This window comes from Cucurbita pepo, chromosome LG05 (assembly GCF_002806865.2).
Source record: "Cucurbita pepo subsp. pepo cultivar mu-cu-16 chromosome LG05, ASM280686v2, whole genome shotgun sequence".
Classification (NCBI taxonomy): domain Eukaryota; kingdom Viridiplantae; phylum Streptophyta; class Magnoliopsida; order Cucurbitales; family Cucurbitaceae; genus Cucurbita; species Cucurbita pepo.
In genome coordinates, this window is record NC_036642.1 from 7137882 (window position 1) to 7150956 (window position 13075).

General features: G+C 34.6%; 1 protein-coding gene and 1 non-coding gene across 6 annotated transcripts; one reads left to right on the top strand and one right to left on the bottom strand.

Moving 5' to 3' along the window:
* Positions 1–3035: 3035 nt before the first annotated feature.
* On the bottom strand, positions 3036–12890 carry LOC111795015 (pentatricopeptide repeat-containing protein At3g54980, mitochondrial-like). Of its 5 annotated transcripts, XM_023677237.1 has the most exons (8): positions 12414–12889; positions 12260–12330; positions 11999–12040; positions 8066–10714; positions 7919–7986; positions 4657–4721; positions 3516–3570; positions 3036–3415 (listed from the first exon to the last, which is right to left on the bottom strand). In XM_023677237.1, exon 4 carries the CDS (start codon positions 10689–10691, stop codon positions 8118–8120), a length of 2574 nt encoding a protein of 857 aa, XP_023533005.1. In that variant the 5' UTR covers positions 10692–10714; positions 11999–12040; positions 12260–12330; positions 12414–12889; the 3' UTR covers positions 3036–3415; positions 3516–3570; positions 4657–4721; positions 7919–7986; positions 8066–8117. The 5 variants fall into 5 exon arrangements, with proteins under 5 accessions (XP_023533005.1, XP_023533007.1, XP_023533006.1 ...); XM_023677239.1 differs by lacking the exon at positions 7919–7986 and having other exon boundaries at positions 12414–12890; XM_023677238.1 differs by lacking the exon at positions 11999–12040.
* Positions 12891–12970: 80 nt separating this feature from the next.
* On the top strand, positions 12971–13051 carry TRNAL-AAG. Its single transcript has one exon. It is a non-coding gene; the product is annotated as a tRNA-Leu (tRNA).
* The last annotated feature ends 24 nt before the right edge of the window (positions 13052–13075 follow it).

Sequence of the window (13075 nt, forward strand, 5' to 3'; positions counted from 1 at the left end):
TTTATAATATTTTTTCGAAACGAACGCCATCATGTAATAGAAACATAGAAATGGGTTTCAAATACTATTACAGATCGAAATATAAATGACTCTGAATATAAAACTAGACTGATGTTTTGGAACGATCCCCTCTATAACCGTGCAACTTTTGAATGTTTTTCTACCTCTGTCGGTAGCTTGCAAACACGTTGAAAAAGAAAGGGGAAGGGGTGATTGTAAAATACTCATTAAACAACTTACTTGTTGGCTATCACATCCTTATTTTAGTAGGTATCCATCGACTTTACTCTTGGCTCTTGGAAGTTTGAGTCTAGTATCTATTGCTATTTGAGCATTTGGAGTGTCTCAAAATTCCAAGAGGTGCTTTAACCGCTCATAGACCAAGGATGATAAAGATCATGGTGTTCCAAATGTTCCAACTGGACTTATTACACGATCAACGACCAAGAAGATTTAACAAGCATTCATTTTTCATCTACAAAATTGGATAGTCTCGGTTCAAGCATCGTTACATGAGTTGTTAGAAAATTTTATTTATTACTTACTTCTTGCTAACTGTGACTGTGACAGTGTATACTTGCACTTATTCTTGTGAATTTCACATAATTTTTGCTCAATCAAGTTATAATACATGTTAAAGTTTCGTCATTTCTCGCATAAAAAGTTCAAATAGTTATTTACTTGCTTGGATGTGTTCGGGTGCTCAATTCTGGAGCTTTTCAAACTCGAATTCCTCAAAATTGTATGGAGGTGTCCTAAATTAGGTCTAGTTTTCAAAAACAAAAGAATTTTTGTAAGAACCGATCTAAAAAGGGAGTAAACAGTCAAAATAGTGCAATATGGTCAAGAATAGATTAAACCGGTCACATCATCATATTTTACCTCCAACAAGGACGATGCCTTATTCATGAAAATTAAGTTATTACACAATGTTATACATTCGTCCCCTTATTCTTTCTAAACCTTCTCTACCAGTAGTACTCATTCACATATTCACAGATTGGGTGAGTGAACACGTGGGTACCTAATAGTTAGCAGGCACAAGGCTCACTCTCTCCGGGAGCTTGGCATTGTCATTATAGATCTACATAGGATTCACTAACTAACTTTGTGTAGATAAAAATTCGGTATGGATTAACTCAATCCCGAATGAACTCAATTAAGCCAACCAAGTTGAATGAGGTTACACCTCACAGATCATGACACATGGACATAAGACATAGGCAATAGTATAGAATGAATTCTAAGTGCACCCTAGGATCCCATGTAAAATCTCGACGGGTAGATGTGCTTAAATCGGTCTTCGACTTCCAAAATAATGCATCCAAATTTACTTTGAAAATAACAATCTCCCTCAACAGTGTCTCGAGTTTGCAAAGCAAATAAAATTAGAGGTTTAGGACGATTTCTGAAAATAAATGAAACGGTATGAAAGTATAATAAAAGAATGAGGACAATATCCTATGGCAGCTAGAAGTCCCTCCGATCACGACCTTTATACATACGCCCTTTCCCTTATTTAAAAATATTTTTAGAAAAGTCTAGTATTAAAAATATTTAGTAAGTTATCTAAATGCAAACATACATTGAGTGCATCCATAGAACAAAATACCCTTTATTTAACCAACCATTGAGTGCAAAGGGAGAAGGGAGCTTGACTGCAAGACCTACCCACGAAAATCCGCCTTAGTGATCCGATTAACTATATATATATATTTTAATTTTAAGAATATAAGTTTTTGAAGGATTCTTTTTACTTTACTCCATCATTTTTTTTTATGTGGCTCGATAAATGATTAAATGATTTTAAATATTAAATTAGAAGCTCGACTCCTGGACATGGCTCTGATACCATGTTAAACGAACACGACTCTTCACAATGGTATGATATTGTCCACTTTGAGCAATAAGCTCTCATGGCGTTGCTTAGAAGGCCTCACATTGGAAGCCTCGCACCGATGGAGAGTGTATTCTTTGATTATAAACCCATGATCATTCCCTAAATTAACGAATGTGTGACACTTTCATCCAACAGAATCAACTGCAAACAAAATTAGATCGGTATGAAATCAATGTCATTAACTCTTTCTTAGGAGCTTGAAGATTTGAAGATTTATTCTAAAATTGAGATAGATAATTCTAAGTTTTATCATATTTATTATCTATTTGTTGCAATTAATACATTATTATATCACAATTTATATTTTTTTAATTTTTCAGACGTTTTAGAGCCCGCGTGATTTCTTTAAATTAATTATTTATTTGTTTTTAGTCTATGTCACGGTCGAGCTATGTTAATAGGTTAATTTTCGCTTGTTGTGACTATATTGAAGAAGAATTTGTTCATTTGAATGATTATGGATTGATTTGCACTTGTTTGTTAACTTTGAATATCTTTTATCTATGCTAAGATTGTACTAAATGATTATATAGGATGGATAAATAAATAAATAAATAAATAAAAACTTGAAAACCCAACCTATTGAGTTTGGGGTTAGGTCGGATTACCAATCCAACAAACCTGAACAATCCAACAAACATGAACTTTTTGAATTGGTCCAAAAGATTCATTCCCTCAACCCAATACAACTCGACCCATGTACACTCTTAGTGGGTACGCACACGATCTAGCCATAGAATAGGAGACAAACAATCCGTGGTCATATGACAATGGAACCCGACAATTGGCACAGGGGAAGCAGAAACCCTTATTGTCTACACGAGCAAACTTGAATTTATAATTCAACCAATTTTATTTTTGTTATGAAGTATTCATTTTTCTTTTATAAACTATCGGTATTTTATAAAGTTATCAACCATTAATATTTTATCATTTATGAAAATTGATAGATATTTGCATATTTAATGTGCAGTATGCTAAAATTCAATAATAGAAAACGTGAGATAAGGATAGATGAAGGGAATCAAATGGGAAGTCTTAATTATATAAGGAAGCTTACATGTGAAGAAACAAGATGGAAGAACACCACAAGAAATCATGAACAATCAAATATTAAAAGGAAGAAGAAGATGGATATAGAAAGATAACATATTTAAGTATATTTCATAGTCAAGAACTAATTGGATCAATTTAAACACAACCCATTTTCAGAAACCTTCATAATATCTAAATGGAAAACGATGATTATACAACAAAACAAGCCCACAGGCCTCTTGTACTCTGCCAAAACTGCTCTAAAGCTAGCCTAACTCCATTTATAACTCAACTCTAACAAACATGCTTGTAAATTACAAATATACAACACAAGGAGAATGCTTTGCCTTCTTGAGATATGATCTTTTTGAGAACCCCAGCAGCAAGTACTGAAGATTTTGAAGTGTGCTTGGGCCAACAAAAAGTTTGCAGAAAGGCACTTGAGAGATCATGTGCATCCATATACTCTTTTCACTACCTCTGCATAACACACACACACACACACCCCAGCCAAGGCGTTTTAGAAAGGAGAAAGCTCAGTAACAAAATGTAACATCAATTTGCACGAGAACATACGCACCGAAGTACTATTCGTGCCTTCAGGGAACTAACAAAATTGTAGTGCCCTTATCTACCTGTACACAATTTCAAGGTATGTTGATGTTCAAATGATCAGTGCAAATATAAGGAATTATCCGAACCTAAGGATGCATATGTTTATGAAAGTCAAAACCATGATATGTTCTTACTGTATGTAAAGGAATGTAAAAGCATTGATAACCCCACGAAGTTCATCTAAAAGAAGAAGACAAGATATGGAAGCAAATGAAGTAAACTATTTAGACCGAACCCCTGTAATACACTTTCCCTTCATCAAGTACAAATACTAGAAATATTTTGATCCAAAAATACAACCCCATCATTACAACAATTCAAGTATGGAACTAAGGCATTTGTGAAATAAAAAAGTACCCATATGGTAAAAAGTATTGATATGAGATTAAATTTACCATAACCATGAACTTAAAGATTTTGGATTGATCGTATCAGAATAGGTCTTGTGTTCGAACCCTGGTAAGATCATTTCTTCTACAATTAATATTGATTACCATTTGTAAGGCCGAGGAGTATTAAAAAATCCTCTTTTTCATAAGAAATATATGAAATTTACAAAAATGGAAAGTAAAGGAGATTACAAAAGGCTTTCCAAACTGTTTAAAAAAAAGCCTAACTATAGGAAGTGAAGAATGTACGAGTAGAACCGAAAAGCTTTCTGGTTGCACACATCCTTCTTTCAGCGCAAGAATACAAATTAAAGAACATCCATGAATAAAAAATTAATAAGCCCCCAGAGCCAAATGAAACTTGCAATCTAATTTACAAGAAAGCTTATAATTTTGAATATTTTGAAAGAACACACTATGAAGCTGCACAATATTTGATAAGTTCCAAACTTTTTTATTTAGCTACACCTTGTTTCAATTAAGTGATGAACCAACACAGGAATTTTTAACAACTTTAAGGCAAATAAAAAGTTCACATACAAAATTTACCTAAACTTAGTGTAAAGGCATTAATATTTATATACCGAGTTCTATATACTTTCCCAAAATTGATTGTATCCAGTACCTTTTGAAGTTCTAGATCCAAAAAAACATTAAAAACAACAAAGACGTCATGCATGGAAAAGAGGTAGAAAGAAGAGGAGGAAAAAAAGGTACCTGCTCGATCAGTGACCATCTCTCTCTAAAGAAAGGTTGGTTAGGTTCATTCCTTCTTGCTTGCTCTGAAATTGATGAATTATGGTGTCGGATTCCATGAATTGTAATCGTAAAATTGAAAACAATCTCTCTATTAATTCTGAAGCTAGTTCGAAAGGGAAACATGATCGAGGAGGAGAAAACAACAAATTCTAAATTTCATCTATCAGGATGCATAGAGACCAATTCATCCCAATGGAAGAATCATTAGTGGAGATTCTTCAGAGCATCTAAACTATAATTCTTAGAAAAAGAACAGATTCAAAATGAAACAAGCTGGATGCAGAAAAATTCAAAATCACGGCTGGTATGATGAATTTTCAATCTAATTAAATAAGATAGCAAAGAGAAGTTTGACGATTCCAGTAGAAGAAAATAAAAGAAGGTGAAAAGTATTTTGGGATATAAGAAGTGGCTTTGAGAGCTACGTGCTCAAAAGATGCTGTTAAGTAACCTCAAAAAAATGTAGAAAGACAACATTTAATCAAGGAAAGGAAGTAGAACTGGATAAAAAAACAGGATTTAGACTGTAATGAATTGATAGGAAATGGACCACAGTGATTACAAGATTCCTCTTCCATGATAATTGGGCTAACATATGGAAAATTTTGACAGAATAATTATGGAAGATAGTATGCTGGATCCTTTCTATATAAAAAGTTTAGTTGACATGTTCCAATAAGAAAAGAATCCATCTTCTAGTAAGAAAGAAGGATGGATGATGTTCAATGCCTCTTCTCTCAAGTTTGAAAAATGTTAATCTCAGAAGCAAGGGTGATGGAGCAAGTTCATAGGTGTCTCTTGACATAGGATATAAGCGGAGGATTGGCTCTGTTGTGCCTTGCAAGACACCAATATGTTGGATTTCCAGGAAGAAAGTAAGGAAAAAGAAATTATAAAGGATTTCTTCAAGTTGAAAAACAATAATATCCATTAAGCAGCGATGAAAGCAAGCAAGATAAGTTCACTAGCAACCAATAACCACAGACCTGCTGGATGGAAAAAGATATTGATGCAAATTGAAACGAACGAGCATATATTGTAATAAATACACCGAGATTTCAATAGTAGAATAATCGTGACTATTAAAAAAAACAAAAGCTACATGTGGAAAGAAGCCAAGAATTATTTATTTATTTATTTATTTTATAAGAGACAATTTCATTGATGATTGGAATTTACAAAAGGGATGTATAATCCACAGTGTTTACAAAAGACCTTCCCAATTTGCAATGAGAAAGGTACAACTATAGGAAGTAAAAATATTAGACAGTTTACACCAAGATATAGCTTGGTAAACAATATTGTCGGAAATTTTTATGTAGGTCTATGTCTTTTCTACAATATTCTCTAATTTCTTTCTTTCCGCAGATTTCAAAAGAAAGTCATGATGAAGTTTTTCCATAAATAGGGCTTTTGCATTCTTGAAAGGGTGGTACGTTAAGGCCATATCCAAAAATTCCTTTACCTCCCTAGGAAATGTGAGATGTCATTCGAATATATTGAGAATCGTTGTCCAGAAATTCTAAGCGTATGTGCATTGTATAAACAAGTGGCTTTGTGATTTGGTTTTTTTCTTGCACAGTGGACACCAATTTGGAGAAAGAGTGATGTAAGACATTCTTTTTTGGAGATTTTCACTTGTGCTAATGGCTTTATGCACTATTTTCCAAAGGAAGAACTTCACCTTTTTAGGCTGATGTAGTGCTGATGTCCTTTCCCTGCTGTCTTTGCTGTCTTTGCTAGCGTAGGAGAAGCCCAGCATTATTAGTAAGGTTAAATTATAATTTTGGCCCTTGAGCTTTCAAAGTTGGGTTAATAGGTTGCTCATCTTGGCTATTTGGACCAACACCTTGGCTTTTAAATGTACTTTTGTTAACTTCAGATTTTTTTAGTTGACCTTGTAGTTGTTGAAAAGAACCTTATTGGGCTTTTTTTGTGGGCATACGTGCTTAACCTCACTCCCTTCCTTCCCTACACTTTAATTAAATTGTTTTAGTTAGTTTTATTAGGTTAATCTTGTTTAACTTTACATTGTGCATTTTAGATTTTTCATGCTTGGCCAATGTATAAATCACCTTGTGTTTCTGTTAAGGATATTTAGTAATAAATTATAGTTTACCATATATATTATATTTGATATTTTATTATAAGGCAAATATTAGATATTTGCCTTATTGCCATGGGTATCTTTCCATTTATTGTTATTTCCATTTATTACTATTTCCATATCCTTGTAATTTATTTGATTATAAATAAGATAACTTTCACACCATTTAGGTGTGGTGGATTAATCAAACATTCACATGTTCTTTGTTACTATGGATTAATCAAACATTCACAGTTTCTTTGTAACCTAGTAACGAGAAGTTGAATGAAAATAAAGTTTCAGTTGTCTCCTCAAAGTTGGGGCCAAGAGCATCCTTGAGTGTATGAGTTAGTGTAACTTGCACGTTAAACCCTCGAATCATTCAAGTTTAGGCTGGACACCAATTGGTGGAGTGTTTGGTTGAAGCTAGTCTTCACGTTTATGGTTCTTGACCTCCAAGAAAACCATCAACTTGCCTCCTCTTGAGTATTACTTTGCGTACGAGAGACCCTTTGTGTAGATGTTTACAAGATGCTAGTCTTTACCCGTTGCCGAATCTACCTCACATCACAAGCCTAAAAAATAATAGCCCAAAAGATGAGCCAAGAAAGAACTAACCTAAAGAAACATAGGCCCTTAGGTAGGAGATTGAATAAAGGTTGATTGATCAAGAAGGATTTTCATCTCTGTTCGTAAGAGTATAGAAAAGTTAATCTACCTATTAAACATAAAATCGAAGTTAAAGGATTAGACATTCTCTAAAGTTTAGAGATTTATTAAATACATCGTTAAAAAGTTTCTTATTTACTGGACACAACCTTCAAAATTCAAGCATCAAACTTAAAATTTAACGTCTGGCACCAAACTTATAATATAACCTGATTATAATAAGACAAGTTTAGGCAGAAAACTTGAAACTTAACCTGTTTGTAATAACTAATGCAAATTCAACAGAGGGGCATGCAAAATTTCCATGAGTTGGATGTTTGACCAATGACAACAATTAATAAATAAGTCAGCAACATATTATAAGAACTTTATATGAGGTATCTTTATTGAAGATTATGGCTGTTGAAATTTCCAAGGCAATTAAAAAAACACATTAACTAAAGAATCCTGACTTTAAAGCCATACCTTAGAAACTGAAGAGGGACAGAGACATGAAACCTCTTAACGTTTCCAAAATGAAAAAGAAAACATACCTAAAAAGAAACCATGGTCAATATTATTTCTTAAAGAACATATCATGCAGAATAAATAAATAAATAAAAGACAAAATACCTAATAACCACGCTTTCTTTTGGGAACAATAGAGAAGGGCGAGTCTAGATACTTAGAAACTCAAATCTCTATTAAAAGTACAATCGCCTTTGAACTTTCCGTTGACAAGAATATCATACGTAGTGTTATCGGGGACAAGACCTCTACCCAGCATCTCATCATGCAATCTAAAAGCCTCTTGCAAATTTCCTTCCTTAAAGTGTCCAGCTATTAATGTGTTATAAATGAGAACACTAGGAGTCAAGTTTCTTCCATTCATCTCTTCCAAAATCTTGCGTGCATTTTCTAATTGTCCTTCGTTACAAAGACCAGTGATGAGAACTGTTTGTGCTCGATTATCAGGCAAAATACCCTTGGAAAGCATTTCAGTGTAGAGATCAGATGCATAAAGAAGTCTTCCTTCTTTCAGGAGTCCGTCAATCAATGAGGTATAAGTTTGCAAATCACATGGAATCCCCTCATTCACCATGTTCTTATATAAGTCAATTGCTGCTTCCATGTTGTTTAGATTCTTAAACCCAGTAATCATGCTATTGTAGATAACAACATTTGGAGATAAACCAGCTCCAAGAAGTTCGTTATAAAGTTCACATGCACTTTTCATATCCCTTCTTTTGCAAAAACTGTCAATAAGTGTGCCATATGCCGTAATGTCCATTACAAGACCCTTCCTTTTCATATCATTCAACAACTTTAAAGCAAGATCTATATTATTACTTTTACAAAACCCATCAATGAAGGACGTGTAGGTAACAATACTTGGAGAAATGCCAACTTCACGCATTTCCCTAAATACCTTCAAGGCCAAATTAATGTCACCTTCCTTGATGAAACCATCAATAATAGTATTGTAAGCTACACATGTAGGAATAGAACCTTCAGAAACAAACTTATTGAACATATCCCTTCCCTCCGAAGTACGACCAGCTTTGCACAAACCTTTGATAATAATGCCTAAAGTGATGTCTGTGGGGAGAATATTAGCATCTCTCATCTTGTGAAATATACTAAAAGCATTGTCAATATCACCTTTCTTGAAATAACCGTCCATTAGAATAGAAAAGGTAACAGCATTTGGGGTAAAACCATTATCTAGCATCTCCTTGTACACCTTACATGCTAAAATAATATTACCTTTTCTACAATGACCGAGTATCATGGTATTGTAAGAAACGGCATTAGGACTGATACCCCTAACAATCACCTCATCCCAGAAATTGCAAGCTTCATTGACCTTACCCTCCTTACAAAGCCACGACAATAAAGTATTAAACGTGAAAACATTTGCAAGACCACTCTCAACTGCTTCATCAAACATCGTGAATGCATTTTGCGCAGACTTGCATTTCAAATACCCTTGTATCATAGAATTCAAAGAATAAACACTTGGCTTGATGCCCTTAATTTTCATCTCAGAGTAAAATTCATATGCCTTTTCCATGCACCCATTCTTACAGAAACCATCAATCATAACTGAGTACGTAACTCTGTTGGGAACCAAACCACAGTTATAAATTTCATTCACAAGATCTAAAGCACTACTCAGGTCTCCTTGCATGCAATAACCCTTTATTAAACTTGTTGCAACAACCAAATTCATAGAGTTCCCACAATTAACCATGTCATCTTTCAGCCGCAAAGCCTCTACCACATTTCCTTCCTTCACACAAGCAGTAATAACACTAGTAAATGTGCCCTCAGAAGGAACCCAACCTGTAGCTCTCATCTCTCTTAACAAAGACAAAGCATATCCAGAATTCGGTTTCAAACAAACTACATGGATAAAAGTACTATATGCTTGTGGATCAAGTTTCACTCCTCTTGCTTTTGCTTCTAAAAAATGTTGCTCTGCCTCCACAATATTTCTTTCCTTCAAACAAGCACGCATCATGACATGTAAAGTAAAACAGTCACCTGCAACTCCTTCCAGCAACATTTTGTTATGCAACTCCCGTGCTTCACAAATCATGTTTTTCCTAACCATAGCAGTCAAAAGAATATTCATACACTGAATTGATGGCTTTACATCAAATTCTACCATTTTATTAAAACAATGAAGAGCTTCTTCAACTTTGTTAGCTCTAACGTAACTATTCAATAAATAATTAAAAACCTGAATATCTGATGGAAAACTGTACAGCTTCATGCATTCTACTAAACCGTTTATAAGACAACTAGAGGAGACTGAATTTCCTGACGCAAACCGATTGAGCATATTCTGAGCTATTTTCTGGGTCTCTGCCGAATTCATCAAAATGAGAAGCAGGACAGATATAGCATTAGTGCTCTTGACATAACCACTCTTCTTCTCAATCCTTTTGAAGTACTCCAATGCTGATTTTAGGTCACTTATGTTGCCTAGAAGAGTGTTTATCACATGACTTTCAGTTAAAGCAGAATCAGGTGAGGTACCACATTTACCATTGATGGACTCTAAAGAAACTAAGTTACTTTGCGAGGCCACTTTAGACGAGGTTTCCACTGAAGCATCCGTGCTTTGATTGATATGCCCAGAAGATGATAAATGTAAGATAGTTTTTCCTGCAATTTTTGATTTTAAACCAAGAGGCTTGTTTTTAAAGAGGGAGTAGAAAAGGAATGGAGAAGTTGGTGAAGGATTTCTCATAGTCGCTTTCACGATAAAAGTGCCTAAAAAAAAAACAAATACCAGGAATGAGCAAATTGAGGTCAAGAGTAAAACCATGAGTTTAAAATGAGAAATGTGAAATATTGCAACACTACCAATCAAAACATATATTAAATTTAGTACACGAGTTAAAGTGAGAGAAAGTATGACATAAAACCATGAGTTTAAAATGAGAAATGTGAAATATTGCAACACTACCAATCAAAACATATATTAAATTTAGTACACGAGTTTAAGTGAGAGAAAGTATGACATAAAACCATGAGTTTAAAATGAGAAATGTGAAATATTGCAACACTACCAATCAAAACATATATTAAATTTAGTACACGAGTTTAAGTGAGAGAAAGTATGACAAAGATTCAGCCAAACAAAAAAAAACATTCAAAACTACAAAACGATGTCAAAATCATACCTTTTTTTTTTACAAGAAACAATTTCGTTGATGTTTGAAATTTACAAAAGGGATGTGTTATGCATGATGTTTACCAAAAAAAAAAAAAAAGAAAAGAAAAGACTTCCCAATTTACAATGAGGGAGGTGGGACTATAGGAAGTAAAAGTGCTAGGTAATTTACACCAAGATATATAATGGAAAACAGCATTATCGAAGAGTTTTGTATAAGTTTGTGCCTTCTCTGTGAATACTCTTTAGTTTCTTTCTTTCCGCAGAGAACAAAGAATGTCATAGTGAGATTTTTCCATAGCAAGGCTTTTGCATTCTTGGAAAGATGGTACGGTAATAAGGTTATATTCAATAAATCCTTATCTCCAAATGAAAAGTGAGGTGTCATCCGAAAGTATTGAGAATCCTTTTCAAAAAAATATTAAGAGTATGTGCATTGCATAAATAAGTGACTTTGTGATTCGTTTTTTTTTTTTTTTTTTTTTTTTTTCCCTTTTGCATAGGGGGGCACCAACTTAGAAATAGTCATCTAGGGCATTCTTTTTTGTAGATTCACTTGTGCTAATGGCTTTATGGCTATTTCCCAACCGAAGAACTTCACCAAAAATTACATAGACGTGCTCTTAACACAACCAACATTCTTTTTCAAACAATCTCAACTCTACAACATGCTTGTCTACTTAGGATCAAATCACAACATCTCAGCATGCTAAGCATCACTGAAGCACCACAAGCACCCCATCATGCTTAACATTACAAATTACAACTACATGCCCAACATATTCAGAACTCAACATATAGAAAAAGAGTTCAATAAAATATACTTAATAAAACAATTAAAGCCAAACAGCAATCAAACTCAATAGATAGAAACTGCTTACCTAAAGTGCTAGAGCATTTCCTAAATCAATCTGAAAATGTTCCTAAACAATAAAAACAACATCATAAGGTTAGACTTAATTCAAAAACCTTAGTTTAATCTAAGTGAGTGACCAAAAAGGAAAATCTTAACCACAAATCACCCCCAGACTTGATTTGATGGTCCAGAACTAATTTGAACCAAAAAAAGAGATCTTTCGAAGTGTAAGAGACTAAGCTAAGGCACTTAAAAATGGCTCGAAAAGGTCTAGACTGAGTCTTACCACCAAAACTCGAAGGAACGAACTCAATTTCGTGCTGGAAAGTATTCAATTAAGCTCGAATTGGTTCAAATCTATAAGCAGAAAGATCCCAACGGTTAGAACCCGCATTAACATATTTCAAAAGGATTCGAAAGGGTTCAAAACGCCTCATTACCTACTGAACCTAGCCAAAAAAGGGCTCAAATTTGCAATTCATTCGATTTCAAAAATCTAAGCCTCACGGATCGTGGGTACTCTAATTTGCGGCCGAACGTGGTGTGGGTAATTTCAAAAATGCTTGGGTGCCGCTTATGAAATCGAACTCGTGCCGCAGTGGAGAGTCCTCGCGCTGTCGATCAGATCTGTGGGCATTGAGGCCGTGCAAGAACACACATTTTCGCTCACAGTTTAGAAATGCATCGTGGTACAGTAAGACGGAAAAATAGCCACCGCAGAAAGAATCGCCCCGGTCAGCATCGCGAATCGCCGAAGAGGAAACAACGGCACTGTTCGTGAGTCTTGCACTGTTGCGTGTCTTGGGTTCGTGGTTTCCGTGCACACCGTCGCAGAGAGTAGCCGGAGAAAGAGCGCGAAATCGAATGGGATGCTGCTATGCGGCTGATGCTTGACGCGAGGGAGAAGGAGGGTTTATTCAAGGCCCTGATTCCACCCATTATGGAAAGAAAATGAAAAATATAATGTTATAGTTTAGATTTATCTTTGTACATCAACGTTGAGATGGCCGAGTTGGTCTAAGGCGCCAGATTAAGGTTCTGGTCCGAAAGGGCGTGGGTTCAAATCCCACTCTCAACAATTCATCATTTTTAATGTTTTTTT

Bases quoted from the DNA above. Each gene is read 5' to 3' on its own strand.
- LOC111795015 (XM_023677239.1), bottom strand. From the start codon at position 10,691: ATGAGAAATCCTTCACCAACTTCTCCATTCCTTTTCTACTCCCTCTTT.